This window comes from Hylaeus volcanicus, chromosome 7, assembly GCF_026283585.1.
Source record: "Hylaeus volcanicus isolate JK05 chromosome 7, UHH_iyHylVolc1.0_haploid, whole genome shotgun sequence".
Lineage (NCBI taxonomy): Eukaryota > Metazoa > Arthropoda > Insecta > Hymenoptera > Colletidae > Hylaeus > Hylaeus volcanicus.
The window spans coordinates 505,485-528,307 of record NC_071982.1 but is presented as its reverse complement, the minus strand read 5'-3'; the positions used below and the strand labels follow the sequence as shown (position 1 = coordinate 528,307).

Here is a 22,823-nt window from a genome sequence, read left to right as displayed (position 1 = left end):
GTTTACATGTGTTGAAAAATACGATTCACGGGCAAGATTAGGCTATCTATTGATGTGTAGTTACTCTATACAGGTACAGGACAATGCTGGTTACGTTATGCCATTCCCTAGATCGCGTTGAAACCGAAGCGTATATTCATTTGTCAATTATATATATATATATATAATATATAATTATATATATATCATTAATATTACTCATAAACACAGTTTGTTAGTTACTTAAATAGAATGTAACGAGAATAATATTGACGAGTCACAGGGAACATTCAAACATAAAAATTTGATAATACCTTCTTTGAAGGTATTTAATAATACTTTTCTTTCTAATTTCAATCGGGAAATTCTATAAACAGGGTGTAATTTTAAATGTAATTTTTATTTAGGCTATGTACAACACATACGTACAATACGTGACCCTTGCTTAAAACTATGTTACGTCGCCCCCGGTATGCATTTCCACTTAATCTTTAACGCCTCCTAAACTTTTTTTTCCCCCCGACATACGTGGTGTGTTCGTGTGTGAAAGTGTATACGTTTTTTTCTTTCTTTTCATTTTATGCGCTCCTGTACCGTACACACGTGTATGTGTAAGTGCATGTGTGTTCGTGTGTCATGTGATATGTTACAAATTTTTAGGAACATTTCGCGTGGAACACCGCGAGTGATATTAGCAATAAGGTCGCAGAGAAACTACATGAAAACAATGCAGTCGTCTGCAACTCCATTCTCGATCAATATATGGATTAGACACTTATCGAAAAATGACACCAATATAGACGATTGTTGATTGGACAGACTCCAAATATCACCACTGAAAGGCGCCAGGGAGAACAGGCAATTTTGGCCATTTTTAAACAAACGAAAATTCTTGTTCGACAAATATCTTTTATGTTCTTTAACACCAAAACCAACAAATCGGTCATTCCGACGTATTTCCAATTTCTTTTTATAATAACTCGGTTATTAACGATGCCTTTGTCACAATTTTGTGCGACAATTAGTGGAAAAGAGAATTATATGCATAAATTCATCCAGCCCCTTTAATTTCAAATATGTTGTAGTATTTCGAATAAGTATAACGCAAAGTATTGGTCGTTGATAGTCTTAGGCGTTGAAGTAACACACATTTTAAAAGAAAATTTCATATTAAAGAAAAAAGAGAAACTACATTCCTTGAATCTGTAGATAGAATATTCGTTTCGAATGAATAGAAAGAGTAGAGTCAAGTTTCTGTGATAAATGTAAACGCAAAGAAAACGATTATTTCATTTATCAATCAGAGAATAGATAAGCGTTAGAAATGATTGAAACCTGGCGCCCTTCAAATTTCGAACGCAAGAATCGTCAGTTACCCTCATCTACCCTCCCTTCCCCGATTATTTAAAATTCTGGCCAACATAAGCACACAAATCAATGCCTAATATTCCACTAAGGGTAGGTATGGCTTACATTCTTAAAAGGACATTGAAAAATCGCATATGCTAGAATATCTGTTGAGTACACTGTATATGTATCTCGCCCTTATTTACAAGTCCCCCTCCATTAACGAAAATGTTCTGGATCGTTGTTAAGAAAACTAACGAATTATCGCGTGGATCATGCGCGCGTCGGGTTCCACGTTGCGGATCCGTATCGATTAATTATTACACAGGTTGAGACTTCCAAGCTTTGTACGCAAAGTATCTCCGTTGCTTTCAATGATACGAAGGTACGTGGCAGAAGGAGAAACGTTTGGTTTAGATGGGGACCATACGACGATATTAGCAAGTTAAAAGGTTAAATAATATAATATAATAATACAATATACAATTATACAATAATATAATACTACGGAACTTGTTCACAATGTTATAGTAGTGTTATTGCAATATTATGATAATAAACAAATCCTACCCCAATTAACAAATCGGCAATAATCTTGAAAACATTTTCCTTTTGTTTCCGTTTTCTCCATATCATCGAAAGCAATGCAGGTATTTTCAATGCAGAGCTTAAAGGACACCCTGTATTCGAACCGCGTACCATATCGCGAAACAAGAAACACCTCTTTAACGTCTTAATGTCTGATTTTATTGACCAGTACTATAATATGAAAGATAACATTGAAACAAAATATGAAAAACTTACTTTCACATCCCAGGAACAAGTGTAGTTATACGAAAACGCTCTTGGATTCGTTCATTATGCAGTGAAATGTATCCTTGTATATATCCTTGAGCGAAAACAAGTTGGAATAATTGACGAAAATACATGGAATGTATTATCGCTAATGTTACAAGCGGTCGAAGGTTAAAACACGAAATCCTATGAATAAATTCTGTTTAATTGAAGTATAAAAAAAAATGCGAAGAAAATGTGTTGTTCTTTGGACAGCGTGTAAAGCAAAATTTTTCTTGAATTTCATGGATGATTTTGTGCATTCTGATTCCGAGAGATTCGTGAGAGATATACATTTTTGTAATGTTGCATATTCTGCTCGTTAATTCAGAGCTGATTCAGTCTTCGTTAATTAATAATTATATTACCACTTTTTGAATGTACAGAAAATAAGAATTTATTAATCTGTTTATTGTAGAATTACTGCGATACGATAACGGAAGATAAAGGCTAATTTCTTTGATATAATAAAATGTACATTAAAATGGACACTAACAATCTTTTGGTATGTGTGGTTCCTTTCGAACTTCTTATCTCATTATCGAATAGATTAGCCAAGAATATAAAGATTCGACTTTGAATTTCAGAATCGATATGAATTTTGCATGTCCTTCAACGTATTTTCTACAATTTCCACATGTTACTTCATCCATGAAAGCCTAGGCAATTACTCGTTTTACACCCTGTATAATACACATGGAATTCGTGTACATAAAGATTTTCACTAATAGTCGTAGAGTACGTGCGAATACGTATATTTAATTGTAGATATTGCGTCATTAACAAAGTAGCTTTACCAAAATAGCATTAACAGTATGACGAAATGTTCGACAATGTCTCGCTAACTTCAACTTATCAACCAGAGTTGTCCTCTTCCTATCGTAATTATCAATAAACAAATAATTCTGACAAAATCCGGAACCGTAGCACGATTGCGTATCATGCTTGTTTGGTAATTCGATTTCTTCGTTTCTTGAAAAGCGCCACGAGAATCGCGTTAATTTGATTTTCCATTTCACCGTTTCCCTACGTCATCTCGGTGGTGCCTTGAAATAATTGTTCTTTCGTTAATTTCATTTCTTTCCTCGACAACACAATTTGGCAATGCTGAGTTGTGCGAACGAAGACGTGCTTGCATTTCAAATACTTGTGTGAATTTCTCGAGTAGCCCCACCTATGTAACGTTTACAATTATGTTTGATACTGTAGCATAGGAGCAGCAAGATTCGGGTGATGAGCTGTATTCATTCTTAAAGCAGAGATGCTCTTGTTGTACCATTCGTCCTCCGCTGACATTCCTAAAATGAGACGATAAGATCTATTAGTAGCGTTCGTGTTTCATATTTTATGCGTACTTCATTATTTTCGGGAGAGTCTTTCGTATTTTTTCCATGTTCAATTGTCTTTAATTTGAGTAACATTGTTTTAAATCATTTATGTTTATCTTCACTCCTAGAATTAGTGCAAGAACCGGAAATAGGGAGTAGGTCAGGGGTAGTTCGTCCAGGCTTCCGTATCAGCTACAGTTAAACGGAGGAAACGAAATTTCTTTTCTCTGGAAAAGCAATCAGGTGATTCGATTTAAAGACTTTCCCAGGAGCTTCTTCGTAACCGCTAATCGATCGATTTGCTATCGCATTAAGACGTTAAATCGTTACGCGACGTTTAGATATTGGTAAAAGACCGACGCCGACGCGACCCCGACGGTCCAACGTGGATGTCTATACGAAGAGCGGCAAAGCAGCCTATTCGCGAATAGTCTTGATTCGATTTAGAAGCGATATTCCATCTTGTGCCGGAAATGGTGTAAGACGGCGCTGGAGCGGAAATAGAGAGAACGTCTTGTACTGAACGCACGTTTGTACGGATGTCCGATTCCCGTCATTTCCGGCATACCTTTTTGCCAAATCATTTGATAATTTCGAGTCAATGCCCAAAACATCTTCAAAGGTTAAAATTTTCAATTTGATGTATCTTCATTTTCAATTCATTTTCAAGAAAACGCTTGTAGAACGAATTAAATGATATACTTTCCTCGATTATTTAAACAAACTTAATACTTGGAATTAATACATCAATTTTTCCTTGTTCGTGTAGCTAAATATTTAATTTCAAATCACATGTACATATCGATTCAAGGAAAATGCTCGTAAAATAAATTAAAAGACATACTTTTCATGGTTATTCAGCCATATTTAATATTTATAGCAAAGATTAAATTTTTCCTTGTTCTGTTTCGTATTACTGATAGCATTGTTGCAGGCTGATATAATTGATGAACATTTTATAATCACCCTCGAAAGGAATTCTATAAATAATAATAATTATTATTCGATTCAAATATTGATGAACAATTAATAGAAATATTCTAAATATTCAATAATCTATATGTTACTTTACGTGCTGCACAAAGTGTGAAGAAAGTATTTGTCGTGCATTATGCAGATCCTTTCATCCACGGGGAAAGTGTGTTAAAAAATCTACTGAAAAATTCATTTAGTGCCTGAAATGGCAGATAAAATTTTGCGCGCGTCTGTGTATTCTACTCGACAAGAGAATGAGTTCAAAAGGAACCATATATCGCAAACGAACCGTTTTTTCATAAAACATTGTTAAAGTTTTGACCAATTAGATTATACAGAGTTGCTCTCGCGAGCAGAGCGCTTCTCTCGCTTTGTGTCTCGTTATTACAGACACCAGTAATCCTGTCCATTCGTTCATTTCTCTCTCTCTAGAACCTATATTAATATCTACGATATCTATTTTGACTGAAATAGCTAAAAAAAGACAGACATGTGTTTCCTATAAAATTCACCGTAAGTTTGTTCGTTACGTAATTATTACACGTTGCGTGTAAAAAGAGTTAATTTTCTTATTTATTGTAATTAATAATTATGCGTACTCACCCATTGCATCTTGTCTCATACCAGTAACTGCCGACATGTTCGACGCCGAATGCGACATGGAAAATGGTTGTGTCATACTTGGATAAGACGTTGTGCCCATCTGCAGGAACAGATCCGTGTATAAATTAATCGTTTACTTGCACTACTTAACTATATTTCGAACTATAAATTATTTTTCTTGAATTTAAACATTTTATCGCTACGAACTTTTTATTTTTCCCATGGAAATTCAGTATGAAATAAAAAATTTCTAGGTATGATCAATCATTCGATGCTTGTTCTGTCTCTTTAGATACATGAATTTGCATAAACATTCGCAGTCTGATAGTAGCAAACTTTGGCGAATGATTACGTCGCAATGGAATTCTAACCAGGGACTCGAGGATCGATTAAGAGGACGTCGGAGCTTTTTTGCTGGGAAATCGGCACATTCGAAGAATTATTGGCTTAATTAAACCAGTAGGCATTCGGTAATCCGCCCGACCCAACTAATCAGTCTAAATGCAATTTAGGAACATCGACCGATAGCGATGCGCCGGACGCTCAGGTGCACTTCAATTTAATACCTCGGTTAAAATCATTAACGAGAAACGCATCGAATTCATCCGTTGGGGTACGATACCGTTGGCTGCTAGATTTGATGTATCGGTTGTCGCTCGAGCAATCGAAATCGAAACTTGCAAAAATAACACGTAACGCGTCTATTTATGTCTATTTACGAAAGTCAGTTTATGAAATAGTCTTGTCTAGTATTTCTGTTGTGAAATTGTAAACTCACCTGAGGGTAACGATTTATTCCGTTTATGCTATTATGAGGATGAGGGTACGGTTGATAACCTCTGCTAGCACCAGGGTAGATGTTCCTCATCATGGCACCTTGACACGCAGGAATTGGAGTCAGAGCTTTCTGAAGCTGTTTCTCTTGTTTTCGATACTTCGCTCTTCTATTTTGAAACCAAACCTATTAACACAAGAAGAACAGAGTTTTAATTAGAATCTTGTACATGAATGTTTCGGAAATTACATTACGTACTATTCTTTTATTTCTCTTTTTATTCTTGAAAAATATGTTCATCCGTTCGTGGTCCTAGGATTATACCGACAAATATTGGTATGCAATTTAAAATAAAATATATATAAACCCTAGTATACGTATTGCTTTTTGCCTTTGCAAAATATTGGAAAGCTGTATAGTTTGAATTTTTAATTGTCCAAGTACTTGTCTTCCGTGATACTACTCGAGGCTGTTTTATTTATCGATTCGGGACAGACTTTGTTCATAGAAACTTGCATCGAAGAGTGCGAGTAAAGCGAAACGACGCTATATTTGACGGGTAATACAATTTGCGTCAATGCATACTCGAATACTTTGAACTTTGACTTTTAGATCGAGGCTATTCCATACAGTAATTTATTCGCATCACCCCAACAACAAAAATGTCTGAACAAGACACGAGTTATTTGGAACACATTTTATTCGGAATACAATTTGGCGCCGAGAAATACCGTTAGCAGAATAAGGGAAAAATAATACTGTTCGTCGTAAATTTATCTCGTCATAAATAAAAAAGTTAAACGGTTTCTTATGTTTACAGTATTTTACGTTGGATGAATTTATATAGTAAATATTTAAGTAAGAATAGAGTTATTGTTTTAATTGTGAATTATTTTACCTTTTATGGCAAACAAGCGACTTAGTTTTAACACATCAACTACAATTATTTAGATTAGTAATTAATATCGACGGTCTAAATGCAAATTTGCCCCGCGTGCCATGCATTGAAATGAGAGTTTCAATTTGTTATGCGTCATGCCTCGCTTGTTCTACAATTTGCACATGTTCAGTTCAAAATAATGATGATACGTGTAAACTTTATCAGTAACGAATAATACATATAAATATTATTATATACTACTGACGAACACTTGATTCGAAGCTCGATATAGAAAAGAAATATGCAACTTTTTTTACTGTACACTTTTACTACCCTGCTTTTACTTTATTGTTTCCTCTTGCGTTTTCTAAACACTTTTCGCACAAAATTGTTAGTACAATACTTTCTATTCCTACGATTCTCGTCCTTGAAAAACCACTAACGCTATCAATTATCATTTCGTTCGAAGTTATTTATCTGTTATTCGTTACACGAGATGTTCATTCAAACAAGAATTTCGCCCTTCCCTGTGTCTTGGACGCGAAACCATAGCCGCGGGTATTTCAACGAGACGCATTTCGGGAAACGCTGCGTTTGTACAAGGGATGGGGTGGAAAAAAAGAGAAAATACAAATAGAGAGACGGGGGTGGTAAAAGAAAAAAAAAATGAAAACGACAAAAAGCGATAGAAGAAGGGGGACGGGAGAGGCAGGGATGGAAATGGAAGAACAGAGCGATGCTGGAGAAAAGAGCAGATAAAGCAGAGGGAGCAAGAGGGGTAAGCATGATCAGACCACCCTCTTGTGTCACCCACTTTTGTAATGGCGTACGCGCGCATGCGTGAGAGACAGAGATAGAGAGAGAAGTTCGGAACGAGAGAGAGGGAGATGGTGCACAGTAGAAATGTCGATAAAACGTGTTGGCCAATGAGAAAGCTGGAAGTGACGTCACAGCCGTGGCATTGGCCAATCAAAGGGCACCGGTAACGTCACCACGAGGGTGGAAACAACCCGACCCCAACCACGCCAGAGGAGGCTTTTCTCTTTCTGGGGGGTTGGTTGGAAAGAGAGGCTGGCTGATGGAGAACGGTAAGAACCTACCGAAGGGGGACGAAACGAATCGGAAAGGATAAGTAGGGATGCAGGACGTTCAGGGATTCAATGTAAGTAGATGCCAGAGAATCGCTGGTGGCAGGTTCAGGCACCCCCAATATGGGGCTTGCTAATCCCGCGAAACAATGGAAATTGCCAGATATAAAATGGCGATATGTAAACTACTCCATCCGAGGGAGTCTCCGCCCTGAAAAAATTATGGTATAAAGGTAACTCTATGCGGGAGGAACGCCAGCGGGCTCGATGGGAGATAAAAGACATACCCAACGAAGGATTCGTCGCTATAGCTGGTTCAGACGAGCGTTATTTATGCGTAAAAAATTGATGCAAATGCAAACTTTATGGGAATCAACCTACACGTAGAACCTACACTTGACAGTCTTGCTTGCTACATTGGCTACCTTTGCTTCAGATTTTGCTACGAGTGCGATAGTATTATTAGGTTGGCCAAGTTCTTTCGGATTTTAACGCACAAATCATTAAGTATACGAAATCATTGGAAAAGTATAGAGGGTGTTCGGTAACTGGTGGTCCAAGCGCAAAGGGGGTGATTCTACACGAAAAAATAAGTCGAAAATATAGAATAAACATTGTTCACGTCAGACTTTGTTTTCGAGAAAATCGACTTTGAATATTGTAACACAAGTCTGAGAAGAAATCTTTGTAAAGCTATCGTTAAGCTCAAGATATTCTCAGTGTCGGAGTCGTCGATTTATGATCTGCGCATACTTCGTCTGTACACGTAGATGATGCATTTACTTGGCTAGAACAGACCTCTTCTCGTGGATCTGATAAAAGTGGACGAGTTCTTTTATTTGCGACTGCTACGGAGAGCTTTTTGAGAACATACTAGCGCGCGTCCCTTAAGGCGCGCACCCTGCAAGAACTGGAAAGCTAAGAGTTCGTAATTCAATAAACCGTGCTCTCCAACCCTACCCCTCCCCCTCTGTCTCTCTTACTTCAACTATACATTCTCCCATAGAGGAGGATAGAAGATAGTGCGAGGGATGGGATAGCGAAAGTGCAGGCTCGCTCTCGAGGGGAGAACAGCTCAAAATGTCTGCTACTTTGAGGACCACGACCCAGAAAACTATCCTCCTCTACGCCTGAGAGAATACTCTGCACTCTGATAGCTAACCCGTGTACAGACAGAAAATGGATCTGGGAATAATAGTTACTTTCTAGCGGAGATCCTCTCTTTGTAACGTTTTCGCGCGAGTCCTGAGATAATATCGAGTGGTTGTTTCGGAAACGAAGGACCGATGGCCATGGAGCTGAATCTCAGGCAGAGCTTTTGTATTCGGACTGAGGAAAGCACTAGACTTTTCTACGTGCATAGAATGATGAATTGAAATAAATAAATAAATGAACGAATAATACAATAAAGGTTCTGCAGATTAGTTTTATTTTTTAACATCCTTTTCTGTTTTCCTAACAGCCTAATGAAAGAGAAAACATGGATGGACAATTTTAATTTTTTTTCCGCGAATTCTCTTATTTCCTCTTAAATAGGAAGTCGATTTTCTCGTAAAACGCCCAGTAGATAGGCTTCGATCGGAAGTCGAATCGAAGTAAAAAGGTCGAATGAAAACTCGGCTAACTCAATATCGGGGCTCGGGTTCACCTTTCTTTTTCCTCGGCGTAATGGGATTTCTTGTGCGGTGATTCGAGAATTATTTTCTTACCACAATGCTACCCCCCATTTTTTTTTATCATTATCATTAACGCGGACGTTTTCGTTACATCTTCTACCAGTAATTTGTAAACTTTTCGCGTTTCTCTAAGGAATGTTTCTCAAGGAATTGCACATTTACGACATGCAACTTTTGTCTTCGATCGTATTTATCTAAATAATACTCTTTCGGTATGGGGGAGTAATATTTTCACTAAAACAAGTAAATATGCATTCTGCCATTCTTTGAATTTTCAATATTTCATAATTATTCCGAACGTACTTTTTTTCAGGAGAGACTGTACGAGATCATTTGCACTGCGTTTAATTTTGATTATTTTTACCTGGAAAAGATTGTGTACGTTCTTAAAATGGGAATAAATGTGTGTGGAAAACCCTTTACAAAAATTCTTTATAGATTAAAAAAGAAGAATCCTGAAAAAGAACTGAAAATTGACGTTCTAGACTACAACATCCCCTTAAACAAACTGTCCACGAATAGTAGAACCGGTGTAAAGAAAAGTATCTATGCGAGAAAAAGTGTAGCGAAAATTTCGCCGACGCTACTCGTCAAGAGTGTAAGGTTGAAGGATATTCATCGCAATAGAGGGGTCCGAAAGATGAGAAAAAGACAGAGACCTAACCCTAGGGAGGAAGTTCCCCTCGGTACTTTCTCTACTCTCTTCCCTATCTTCTTACCCCACGTCTCGTAGCGAAGGAAGAACCTCGGCAAGACCGAGACGGTTCAGATCTATCTAGGGTGGAGAAAATTCAATTTAAAATGGCGGCTCAGATATAATGGCAGCCTCCGGTACAGCGCCACCCAACCGTCCTCCCTCCCTCCCTCCCTCCCTCCCCCCCCCCCCTCAACTCATCTCAACTTTGCCACCGATGTTCCCTACCTATTTCTCTTTCATCCGAAAGCACCCTGTTCGCGTGTCGCCATCTTCCAAGATACAAAATGCCATAACTAGCGCGGGAGCTTTTAAAGAATTCCGACGAGCGAAATAATAGCCCCATGAAAATGCATTATGTACCAATATTCCCGTACATTATAGAAACTTTACATTATAGAAACTAGACGTTAGGACTTTGCTAGAAACCACGATTCTTACATTAAAGATGCTTGTATCATGGAAAACAATTCCGTTCAACTGCTGTTTTCCTAGGATCCGTTTAATTTCAAATAAAATACGGTACCTTGTGTTCGCAGGCTTTGTGTTCGTTATATGCCAATATTTCCCTGTGTATATATTTTCCAAGTTCTCGTCCATCTTTCAAGATACAGATTGCCATAACTTTAGCATTATTTGCCAATAAGGATTTGTTGACATCTGAAAAGTTTCTTTGTGAAATGAAATGAAAAAAAGTCACCAATTACTCTTTAACGCGTACTTTAAACATTCCGAAACTTAAACAAAAATTCAGAAAATTTTTCTCGCCAAAAAAAAATCACGAACAACGCGCTAATATTTGAGCTCCCAGTGTGGTACCTCCACCCCACCCCCTCCCCCCCTCCCAATTCCCAAAAACTTGATTCAGTTGGAATTCGACCGTTCCCCCTTAAACTGCTCGGCAAAACTGCAGCTCGACGAAGGAATTCGATCAGGAATCAGTTTAAAGAGAACCGGTCATTTCATAACGAAGCCATCGGGAGCCGAGTCGCTTTTGCATTCGCAGATGAAACGAATTCGTTCGAATGTCTCCGCCGGCGCGTTGGCGAAGTCACTTCCTGGCTGGACACTTTGTGCATGAATTACAGCCAGCCAGCAAAAGCAAACCGCGTTTTACTTGGCATCGCAGTTTAACAGGGTTAAGTCGCCGCGGTTCCCGGGCTTTTAACTCAAACAACGCCATCCTGCATTATATATCAAAAGAGCGAAACGCACTGGCTACTGTTTTAATATGTACCGCTCCGAATTCGGGGGTCTGCACGGCCCATGGCTTCTGCAGAGGGAACATAACGCGGATGGTGTACAGACCCACCATGCTTTCCATTTCCATCCTTCTTTAATGCCCTCGAAAACCGCACCTCAAACCACCTCGAATTTGCTGGCTGTCTACTTGTTGAAGTTTCGTGTTTCGACTGAATTATTACGAAATATTTGCTAACTTGGATATCAATGATGGATTGTTTGTTTGCCTATCTATTTGATGAGTCGTCTTGAAAATGATTAGAATCGAAGCTAGAAATAAGTAAATTTCAAAGATGGTACAAACTTATCGTCTATAGCTTCGTCCTTGAAAAGGTCAGACCGATTAATCACAGAATTTCTGATTTCTGCTTTCTGCGTCGATAAATTTGCTAGATTTGTAACTGGTATCTTGATACCGGTATCAAAAACTCTCGGTGAAACTCCCACTGTTCTCTCTGATCGATTCTGCAAACCCTCGAAAGACACGGGGTGCCCTGAATCGACATTTGCGCCTGTAATTTCATTTCATCACCCTACATGCGTCTTTCATTCAATTATAGCGTGAGTCAGTATCAAAAATATAGACGACGGAAAATATATATTTGCGAGTCTTTATAATACTTTGCAAGCCAAGTAAAAAAGTTGCACCGGTAATAGAATTTTCGTTTAATTTTACCGAATATGTTACCAGATCATTTCTCAGAGAAAAATGATGTTAAATACAATTTTTTTGAAAAAACAAGCAAGTATGTTAAGTCACTTAACTGATATTGTATTTTTCGTTGCTATTTAAAGTATGAAATTTCCATAATCTCGATTTAAACTAGTTTCTCCTTCGATAGAAAGGATTGTTTCGGTAGAATACTCTCGAAAACAGACTAAACGTAGAGTTGAACTATAAAGTAAATAATATAGTTTGTCATCGGATTATGGACGATTAAAATGGAGTTGTTTGTGTATAGTTCTTATATAAAATTCAAAAATTATATACAATTGTTTCATGTATAGGTAGGTTTAGTATAAAGAATTGTTAGATTGTCAATTTTTGTTTTATTTTTTAATGGTGAAATGCAACACACCCACCTGAATTCTGGCCTCGTTCAATTTGGTAGACCTCGCCAATTCCTCCCTACAGTATATGTCCGGGTAATGAGATTTTGCGAATGCCGATTCCAATTCTGCCAGCTGCTCCTGCGAAACAATTAGAAGACCATAGTAAAGCCGATCTGAACTACCCGACAGGAAATTTGAGCGCTATACGTAAAGGTCCTGGATCGAGGTAATCGAAACGTCGTTATCGATGGAAAGAAAGGGGAAAAAACGGGAACTAGGTTATCGGAAAGTAATCCCGATATCGAGGATCAAAATAATAGATGCAAACGACTGCGAGACGCAACGGACGTGTCGAATTCGAAAAATTTACGAACACACAAAATTGTGTAACTGTTGTCGTAGACAGATAGGGTAGTAGCAAATACGAGTGTTGGGCGTAGAAATGAATTCTATGCTTTTATATTCCATCATTTGTAATTCTAGTAGAAATATTTATTTGTTATTTTGTTGCATTAAAATACGAATCTTCCAAGTCCTCGATTTAATCTCCATGAATTTGTAAGAGTATAATAATAAACAAAATTTCAAAGCTACTAAAGTTCGTCTAGATTGTAATGGCCATCAGGTTGAGACTTGGCTTATGCGTATATACATAGAGATATTGTAATAGAGATCAGGTTGAGGACTTGGAAGATTAGTATTGAAATGTACCAAAATGACAAGTAAGTCATCGAGTAAGTATCTATCCCAACAGAACAAATACAAATACAAATACAAATCATTTTGTATTATCTGTGATATAATAAAATTTAGATTCAATTATTTAAGTCGGAAACTACATAGTACTAGAAGTAAAAAAGGAATATAGGTGCACCAATGTTTCTGTATTGAAATGCGAGGGATTGAACAAACATTTCTGAACTGCTCTAAAATTAATATTAATTACGTTTACTTAATTATTCACGGGCATAGGAGCGATTTACATAAAGAAATATAACATTTCAGAACAAACCTGCGTGAAGGTGGTCCTGTGTCGCCGTCGGGCAGGCGTTGGACAACTAGCGGTGGTAGGAGTATGGCCGATGTGAGGACTCGAAGCACAAGGATCGGGCTTTAACTTTTTAAAAGCTCCCTCCGCACCTGGAATTGAAAGTTTACTTAAAATAACTTCAATCACGCTTCGAACGTATAGCTGTACGTATTAGGTGTAGAAATTAATTTCGTGCAACATTCAATCGTTTATAACTGTAGCTCGAGTAAAAATATTTACTCATCATCCCGTAACGTTAAATTACCAACCGTCTAAGGCCTCGATCTGATCTCACACGGATTACGATGTAATATGGATAACAGGGAATCTATACAGAATTGAGATTAAAATTCTCAACCTGAAGACCGTTACAATTTTTTTTATATATATTCCTTTTATATAAAAAATTTCCTTTCTATTCTTAAAACAACAAATTTAACCTTTCAGAGACGATTTTCTTTTTTGTTGATATCAAATTTTTGTTATTTTTATTATTGACAGTAATTATAATTATAAAAAACTAAACGTCCAGATTGTATGCGACGCAAAGAGGTATCACTTTTTATTATCAAAATAACAACTTAGATTACGCATCTGCATTAAAAGTTGGTGACCAATGCAGAACGGTTAAAATTTGGCTGGCAGTGGATAGGTTAAATTCCTAATTGTTATCATACAGAGCGAGTTCGAATGAAAGTTGGGAAACCTTTGGGACAAACGGTGTATTCCCTCGTGGCTCACCCGAAGAAACACGACGCGGCTCACTGTGGACCATGACGTATTGAGAATCCCTGGGTTAGTCTGCGGGGAGTCCCGCAACAGATAGTTAACGCGACGCACTATCTCAATAAGTCTGCGTTCGTCTTGGTTGTTTCACGGTATCGGCTTTATGAACGAACGTGCGAACGTACGGTCGGGGTAACCGTGGCGAGTGAAGTCCCTCGCACTATGCTAACTTGGTTAGGGCGTTAATGACCTAATCATGTTACATGCTGATTCAATGTTCAAGGATGAATGCTGACCACTTTACATACCTTGTCCCGTTTCCCAGTGAACAGTGAAACTCGGTCAAGTTCAACGAGAAGACGGGGAACCCCTTACCATCTGTTTCTTGACGAAACGATCGACTTCTTGATAGAACCTTACGTACCAATCGAAATCTTTCGCGCGGAGTTCGATCGTCGCCATTTTAAGCCAACTCTAGCTTGGAATATATCTTACCACGGATTCAGAAAAAAGAATTCTCTTTGTTTCATGAAGAATCTTCAGTCTTAAGGATGGATCTGATTCTCGCGCCATAGATTTTGATCGCGGTGATCGACACCTTGTTAAAACATTTGTTAGGTCGCGATTCGACCTTGATAAACGTAAAAACAGGTACAAAAGCTCATAAATAATAATAATAGTACTATTTAATGGTAAAACTTCAGAAGTAAGAATATAAAGAATATACGAAAAATAACTTTGGGTAGTGGTTATCAAAGTTCTGTAAACGTGGCAAATAAGTTAGGTTGGCCTGACTGAACCAATCTTATCTTATTCTTATCAAAATACTGATAGACAGTTGGAACAGACATGTACAAGTCAGAGAAGAATTATATCGACAAGTAGTTGTTATTTTAATCATTTCAGATACATATACTACGTATAACGTATGCGTATATTTATTTTTAATCAGTCTGGTACAAAATTGCCCTCCTAAACCAGTTTTCTACTTTTCTGAATAAGGAATCTTCGGGGAAGGTTGTAGCAATTGGGGAAAAAGGTGTCCAGGTATAATTGCATTGACCGTAAACTGCATCTGTCCCAGAATAACGCGTTCCAAATAATTACCAACGATTTCAACGACGTGGAATACACACTTTGACAAACGACACGATCCATAGAATTACCAATAATGCAGATTCTCGTAGATCTCGCAGCTGCTCACTAATGGGCATCTGCTTTCAAGCTCTCGTTGGCATCCACAACTAACTCGATCGACTGATTTTCTTTGCAATTAGTTGTCTGTCCGTCAAATGTCCACGCGTGTCATTATAACGACAACTTCGAGCATTTATTTATTAAAGGATTTCCAAAAAGGATTTCCAGAATTTAAATTCTAAGGAGAAATTCTAAGAACAAAGTTTCAGCCTCGTATAAGCGATCGCAAGTTCGCCAGTGAATGTGTCGTCACTCAGAAAAGGTACCTTCGACGTTCTAAATATTCATCGAGCGCCGTGCGCGTTTTATCACCGATGCAAAAATAAAATAGGAAACTTTCTAATTGGAATTAATATCGAAATAATACGAAGTTCAACAGGTCGCGCGTGGTACATCCCGTTACATCATCGCAGCCATTATTATTCGATAACGAATTTCATACGATGGTGGCAGGGGTCCGGTTTATCGAGAGAACGTTTAACGTTGGGCTTTCTTTCTTTTTTCTACCCCCGTCCAAGGTCAGACTTTCCGGAAACAAGACGAGACTGCCGTAGCATTCATGCAAATGAAACGCGACGAGAAAAAAAAGGACAGGAACCGAGAGGCGGCGAAAGAGTGAAACTGGGGATGGAAAAATTAATTTCGTTAACCCCCTTGCGTTCTCCGGGGCATTAAAAGTACTCAAGCGATGGTCTTCCGCGCGATTCCCTTACCCCTTTTAAAACGTGAGCCCGCGAAATCTTTCTGCTACGAATGACGGCTGCCGACTTTCAAACGAGGATCTAATACTGCTACTTGAGAACAAACTTGCGAGAAACTCTCTCCGTCGCGGATGATGCAAGTTTCTTTTTCTATTTGAGGAGAATATCGTGTATACGCCGGAATATTCGCGTTGTGACGGTATAAAACTGTTTATTCTTATTGCGACTGCAATGTTACAATGTTTCTATTTTTTTTTTGTTTTTATTTCAACTGCCTTCAACCGGTATTAATTTCGAAAACTGAGATACTCTCTATACCATAAACGTAATATATAGTGCTACAAAAATATATAAAATTATTCATCAACGGAAACGACGTGTGTATCGCGTGAAGTATACACAAGGAAAATTCAAATGAAATAGAGAAATGTACAAATAAAAATATATCTTGGACCGACCATCGATATCTTTTTGGAGTCAAAATAGAAGTCACGGTAAATCTATAGATATAAAATATGATGGGGGATGAAGATAGGACAGTTCACTGTTTCGATTCAGTGACACACGCTTGGGTGACAATACTTGACGCCTGGCTACGTCCAGCGATTATAGACGAACCCCCATTAGGCCACCCTTAGCGCTAAGCTCTCTTAAACCCCATGAACACATAATAATAGCCTATAGAACAGGTACTACCATATGGTCCAGTCCCCGCACCCTATTGTCAACAACCTTGTCCGATCGTCTGTCAATGTACATGTGCACTCGAGGATTAACAAGCGGAAAATTCATCTATATCGAGATGACACGTTGCCCATTTTTCTCTCAGAGTCATCCTAAAGGTGTCCTCTCTCCTACTCCGATAGAAAATTAAAAGACATCTTCTAATATCGAGACTGATTTATAGAAATAAATTTAAGAGGTTACTTTCATACATTTTCGTTAAGATTTGAATAATTGTTATCGTAAAGTGTAGCGCAGGGGTTTAATCACGAGATAGTATCTGTTTGTGTTTATTTATATTTATCTGGTATGTAGCTATTCGTCTGCATACTTGCCTTCGCAATTCTCAGAAATTCATTTATATAATCGAAAATAGTAAATCAATAATAATAATAATAATAATAAATAAGTGTATAAGAGTTGAATAATTCGGAGAATAAACTAATGAAATTATTTATAAAAAATAAATCATCCAAGTACACGACCGTATGATTACTATGTGCTTTCAAAATGTTGTAAATATTGTTGAAACTACTTTCACGCAAGTTTAGATGTACGTGTGATCGAGTTATAAATTTAAACAAATCGGTTGCGAGTAACGTGATTTTCGTAGCCATCAGTTTTTATTTCCCCGACGCATTATCGTTGATGCTACAATTGAACTTGGTTATAACGAGCACTGAAATAATGAGATCACGGCTGTAATGAGCAGAAAGTGATAATGATTTTAATTTACCTGTATTCCCGTGTAATTGCCTACTTTTATAATAAACGTACCTGCACGAATATATCGTGGAAATTTGGGGGAATTTGAGCGATATCAGAACGGAACCTTTAAAAACAATTATATTAGTTTATATTACGGAATCATCAAATCTTCAGTTTATTTATTACTAATTAGTAGGACGAGGATCTTTATGCAAAATGAAATCATTGCAAACGCACCTACAAGAATTGAGCCTAAATAAGAATTTATTTTACTCTGCAAATATTATAATACGAACTCTATTTTCAATAGTTTTTTTTTATATTGTTGCGTGCTCGCGAGAAAAACATTATTCGAGGTTAATTTTATTCAATAATACAAATAACGTTCGTGTATTTATGTTATTCCTTTCTAATCTAATATTTCTTCAGTTTCTTGAATCCAGATTTCAAATGATTGAAGAAGAAGAGATAGATTCTACTTATTATGGATATTAGCCAACAATTATTAAAATGATGGAATTTTGATGGTTTCCTGGTGCTCGTTATAATCAAGCTCGACCGTCTTTAACTCTTAATTACAATTATGCGGTTCTAGAATTGGCGTCAGGTATCAAAAAAGACTCTTATAAACGCCTGAAAATTTGATTTTCTAACCGAACGATCCCATAGTTCCACTATAAAATTGAATATAACACTCGAAACATTCGATACTATTAAATGTTATTAAATACACATCCAATATAGAATTTATCAACAGAAATTGTATAGTACTAATTTAGAGTGAATTGTATAGTACTAATTCTAGATACTTATCAACGGTACATATCTAGCCATTTGTGCAGCAAATGCTGTCATCTACCCGTATCTAGTATCTACCCAGCAACCACGTGCGCTTAAAAAAGATTGTAACGAGATCGTAGAAGAGAATGCTTACCAACAGTGGAAGTGGCTCCGACGCTGCTTCTTCCGGGCGTCGCGGCGGGTGTTGGCGGGCTAGCCTCGAGGCCCTGGTGGACCCCATAGAGGCCGAAATCTTGCTCGTTCGAGCTGGTACTGCTGCACTTCCTCTTCTCTTGGTTGTGATTCAAGTGAAAGCTGTCGTTCTCAACGAGACCGACGCCGAGCAAACCGAGGTTCGGCCTTAACTCGTCCATCAGCTTGTTCTGGCCACAGTTGGCGGCGGCGGCCGCGGAGAAGTTCAGCTGTCTGCTGAAAATCGCCGGGAAGATGTTGAACTGTTGGTGGTCGAGGCTGAGGGCTGTCGTCGGTATCGACGAGCCGCCGCCACTCCCGCCGACGGAGGTGCTGCCGACGGAACCGACGCCTGCACCCGGACCCCCGGTACCTCCGGACAAATCGTTAGCCAGGGTGATGCCGGGGTGACCTTGTCGAGGTCTCGCGTTCGTTATGCTCTTCACGGGTCCTCCACCGCCTACCAGGACATCCTTCGTCGCTCCCTTCAGGAGGAACCACGAGCGGACGATCCGGAGGAAAGCTGAGCTGGTTGATAGTAGCGGTAGTAGCGGTAATAGCGCCAGGGGCCCAGTTACATCGATCTACGCGAATCCAAGTGGAGGAACCGTATATTTTTGGATCCTTCTTTCTAGTCTATTTGATCGAGTCGAGAATAAACGATCGTTTTCTTGCGGAATCCCACCCGATGCTTTGCTCGGATCGTTGATGTCCTTACGAGGGATTTTCGAGTTCTTGAGGTCTTACAGCAGTGATGCTTCTAGTTTTCAACTTTATCGTACTCTCGACTCCTTGTTAGATTTCTATTGCTCGATGCAGTACAATTGTTTCCTCGCGGAACCTCACTTAACGACTCGCTTATATTGTTGATATCTCCTTCCGAGGGAGTCTCCAACTAAATCTTGAAGTCTTCTAACCGACCAGAGATTCGACTAAATTGAACATGGATTTACTCAGTTTCCTGTGATAGCGACCAGCTACATCCATTTACTCGGATCGAAACAGTGTATGCTTCTAGTTTTGAACTTTATCGTGACTCTCGACTCCTTATTCTATTAGTATAGGATAATCTTGTTTTTTATTCTATTCCATGCTCGATGCAGCAGAATTCTTTCCTGGCGGATCCTCGCTGGACAACCTGCCGATGTCGTTGAATCTTCGCGCGAGGGTCTCGAATTAAATCTTGCGGTCTTCTAACCGAACCGAGTCGACTACTAGAATCTGGATTTACTCCTCGATCCCCGAATCCGATAGTGACGCGTTACGTCGATTTACTTGGATCAAATTGCTTACATCGGTCGCAGTATTAACCTTCGAATCAAAGTAGTAGATGACGTTACATTCGACTCGTGCAAGATGCAGAAGACTCGTTTCTTTGTAGAATATCACTGGAAAATTGTCCAAGGTCTCTTTTCTTTCCAACTCTTTTACGAAGAGTCCCCGAGTTCCCAGTCGAATAAAGTCTGAATCGATCCTCTTCGAAGATATCTTTATGGTTTAGACGCAGGCCTCCGATAGCTATTCGACGGTGGCTCCTAGCGTGTCAATAAGATCGTGGATTAACTTATTTATTTATTTAGTCGGTGGCTACAACAGGAATTGAATAGTACCTCTCCCAGAGCCTTCTACGAGTCTAGAACTTCCAAGACGGTTCGTTCGGGGCGCACATGTTCGCAGAATTCACTTCTCCTTCAACACAACATCGACACTGTTCGAAAACCGATCCTGCTGGTTTCTCGGCTCGAGAGTCCCCTCTGGCACTTGGATCTCTTGTCAAGAAGTCGATCGCGGTGTTTTCCTCCAAAGATCGTCCATGAACGACGTACCTAGTGATCCTGGTTCCCTTCGAAGGGCGTGAGTTCGGAGCTGTTCGATCTACACTGGTGTCCTTTCGTCTCCGTCCGAAAGCAGGGGTTCTCAACCGACGGTCGATGTCATCGGTGGTTCCCACTGGCTCTGGTACGCACTTCCGAGTCTCGGTCCTCGCGGTTGCCCTCTCGATCCAAGTTCACGGGCGTCGAGTCCCGATATCGTGGCCGGCCGAAGACAAAAAGGAAAACCGTAAACCGAAGCTTCCCGTCTTTTTTTCGGCGTGTACTCGCGAGAAATACGGCGTGGACGTCGAGTGCGCGTACGGCAGGGAGGACGCGAAGGGGGTGGAAAGCGGCTGGGTAAGGGCCGTGGAAAGCTTGGCCGGTTAATCACGGGCGGACGTTATCGCTACCGTGGCCTCGATTCGAAAATTTCAATCCGATTATCCGGTGAATGCAATTAGATGGGTCGGAACCAGAGGGTGACAGGAGGGTGGGATACAGGGGGAGGGGGGGGTTGGTAAGTAGCACGAGGAACGGGGTAACCCCCGGGCTCTTGAAAATTCAAATATCGAAATAATTGTCGTGAAATGGCGCGTGCCCCGCTCGCGACCGAGGAGTGGCTGTGCCGCGGCGTCGCGAAGACAACGACGACGGATATAGTGGTAGCGTCCACGATGACTGCCCTTCCTTCTCGCAGTATAACGCGTTACGCAGAGGAAAAAGCCGAAAACGATACGAGAATCGGCCGTGTTAGAGGGGCGACCGCTCGCCGTGAGTTCTTGTGGGATTCTGTCCACGAAATGCAGTTATCCCGGTGACTTCGCGGGGGGATGGAAGGAGGAGGAGGAGGTGGACGATGAGAGGAGGGGGGTGGCAGAGAACATTTAGAGGGGTTGCTACCGATGGTAGGGGGTCGTTGGCTGTAACCAGTGCTCCCTTTCGTCCCCTCGTCGGCAACCAGCGTCGAAAGCACGAGGTTCCCGTACCTACGTTCCCATTGGACGCGCGAGGGAAGCGTTACCCTGACGACCGCCAATCACGGCCACCTGCCACTCGCTGCGCCCCTACCGTCGCGGCAAGATGGCGGACTTACCAATAAAAATTCTTCTGGGAAAATAACCTGCGAGCGATTTTCTTTCCTACCCTGCTGTCTAGCTTTTCCCAACGTCTCACACGAGCGAATCGGCCGCGTACGTGTCACCACCATCGACTCAACGATAGGATCGTCCCTTCCTACCCGTTCCTGCTTCTCGTCCTATCCCTCCGTTTCTACCTCGTCTTCGTCGTCTTCCTCTCGTCACACTCTTTCCCAACCCTTAACATTATACGCTCGCTCGGTCTCTCTTTTTTCTACCTCCGCGCCCGTCTTCCTTTTTATTATCCCGCCGACTAGATAGCTTTTTTAATTCTTTTCCTAACCACCCGACCCCCCTATCCGACCGCCACCCCGTCCTCCAGGCCGTTTTCGGTATTTGATTGTAACGTACACCCACGTCTGATCCGGCTACTTTTGCGAGCGAACAACCCTTTGTTGCGCGAGGCATCGTTTACCTGCGAGCTGCGTTCGAGTTCGCGCTTCGTAATGAAAAAGATAGGTTTTCTAACGAATTTCCTCTCTCGCGCCGCCACTCGCCCCGCGCGCCACGTTCGACCGTCTTTGTATTCCCGCGCTCAGCTTTTCGCTAGTAATTCGGTAAGTGAGTCTGGAAGGGGGCCCGGTCCCGAGGTATCGTGCGTGAACATTTTGTTCCTGCTCTTTTTTTTTTTCATCCTTTTATCTTGTTTAGCCTCTCTTGTGTTCCTCGTCTGGTTCTATCACCGTGGCCAGGCTTTTAACAGTGCTTTTCATTATTTCGTCGCAACGAACGTGTTTCCGCGTCTTTTTGGCTTTGGACGCTCTCAATGATACCAGACCACCCCGAGGGGAAATTGAATTTCGTCGATGGGACCTCCACGGACCGTTATTTGTCATTTGTTTCGGTTTATCGTGTACCGTTCTACTCGCAAAAACTACGAATCGAAACCTTGGAAATTCATATCTTCTTCGTCTGTTACGTGTATACATGTTGCTATGGAAACTCCAGATTTGACTTTCGAGTTTTCTGAAATTTAGAACACGATGCTAGTTGGATAAAAAAATATTATTTTTGAATGACCAGAACATTGTATTCGAGACACAGGCATCAACTTTGTTTGAAACGATTCGATTCGAGTCATCTTATACAGAATTTTCTAAAATACCCTCGGGATTTCATTTCTTAACGAAACACAAATACAGAATATATTTGCATTTTATGTATTTATAAGAAAATTTAATGTGCAAGAAACTATAAAACGCACACATAATATCTGCAAAGTAAAATAAATTCCTACTTTGGTTGAATTTCTGCAGGTTTAATTACTAAAGCTTCTTTTTGAAAATATTTAACGATGTGATTGAAATAGGTCCATTTAAAATAAATCGATGCATGTGTTTCG

The 22,823-nt window shown here is 39.8% G+C and overlaps 1 protein-coding gene across 1 annotated transcript; it reads right to left on the bottom strand.

The window, feature by feature from the left end:
* Window positions 1-1,828: 1,828 nt before the first annotated feature.
* Window positions 1,829-21,255, bottom strand: LOC128879982 (homeobox protein unc-42). The gene is made up of 6 exons (XM_054129580.1): window positions 18,494-21,255; window positions 13,487-13,614; window positions 12,505-12,612; window positions 5,845-6,027; window positions 5,067-5,166; window positions 1,829-3,458 (listed from the first exon to the last, which is right to left on the bottom strand). The coding sequence occupies exons 1-6, from the start codon at window positions 18,711-18,713 to the stop codon at window positions 3,352-3,354; spliced, it is 846 nt and encodes a 281-aa protein (XP_053985555.1). The 5' UTR covers window positions 18,714-21,255; the 3' UTR covers window positions 1,829-3,351.
* Between the last annotated feature and the right edge of the window lie 1,568 nt (window positions 21,256-22,823).

Excerpts from the sequence above, each read along its gene's own strand:
- LOC128879982 (XM_054129580.1), bottom strand. The coding sequence starts at position 18,713 with ATGGACGAGTTAAGGCCGAACCTCGGTTTGCTCGGCGTCGGTCTCGTT. Across the intron at positions 12,613-13,486 it reads ACAGGACCACCTTCACGCAG|GAGCAGCTGGCAGAATTGGA; the intron begins GTTTGTTCTGAA and ends ATTGTTTCGCAG. Across the intron at positions 3,459-5,066 it reads TATGAGACAAGATGCAATGG|GAATGTCAGCGGAGGACGAA; the intron begins GTGAGTACGCAT and ends GTCTCATTTTAG.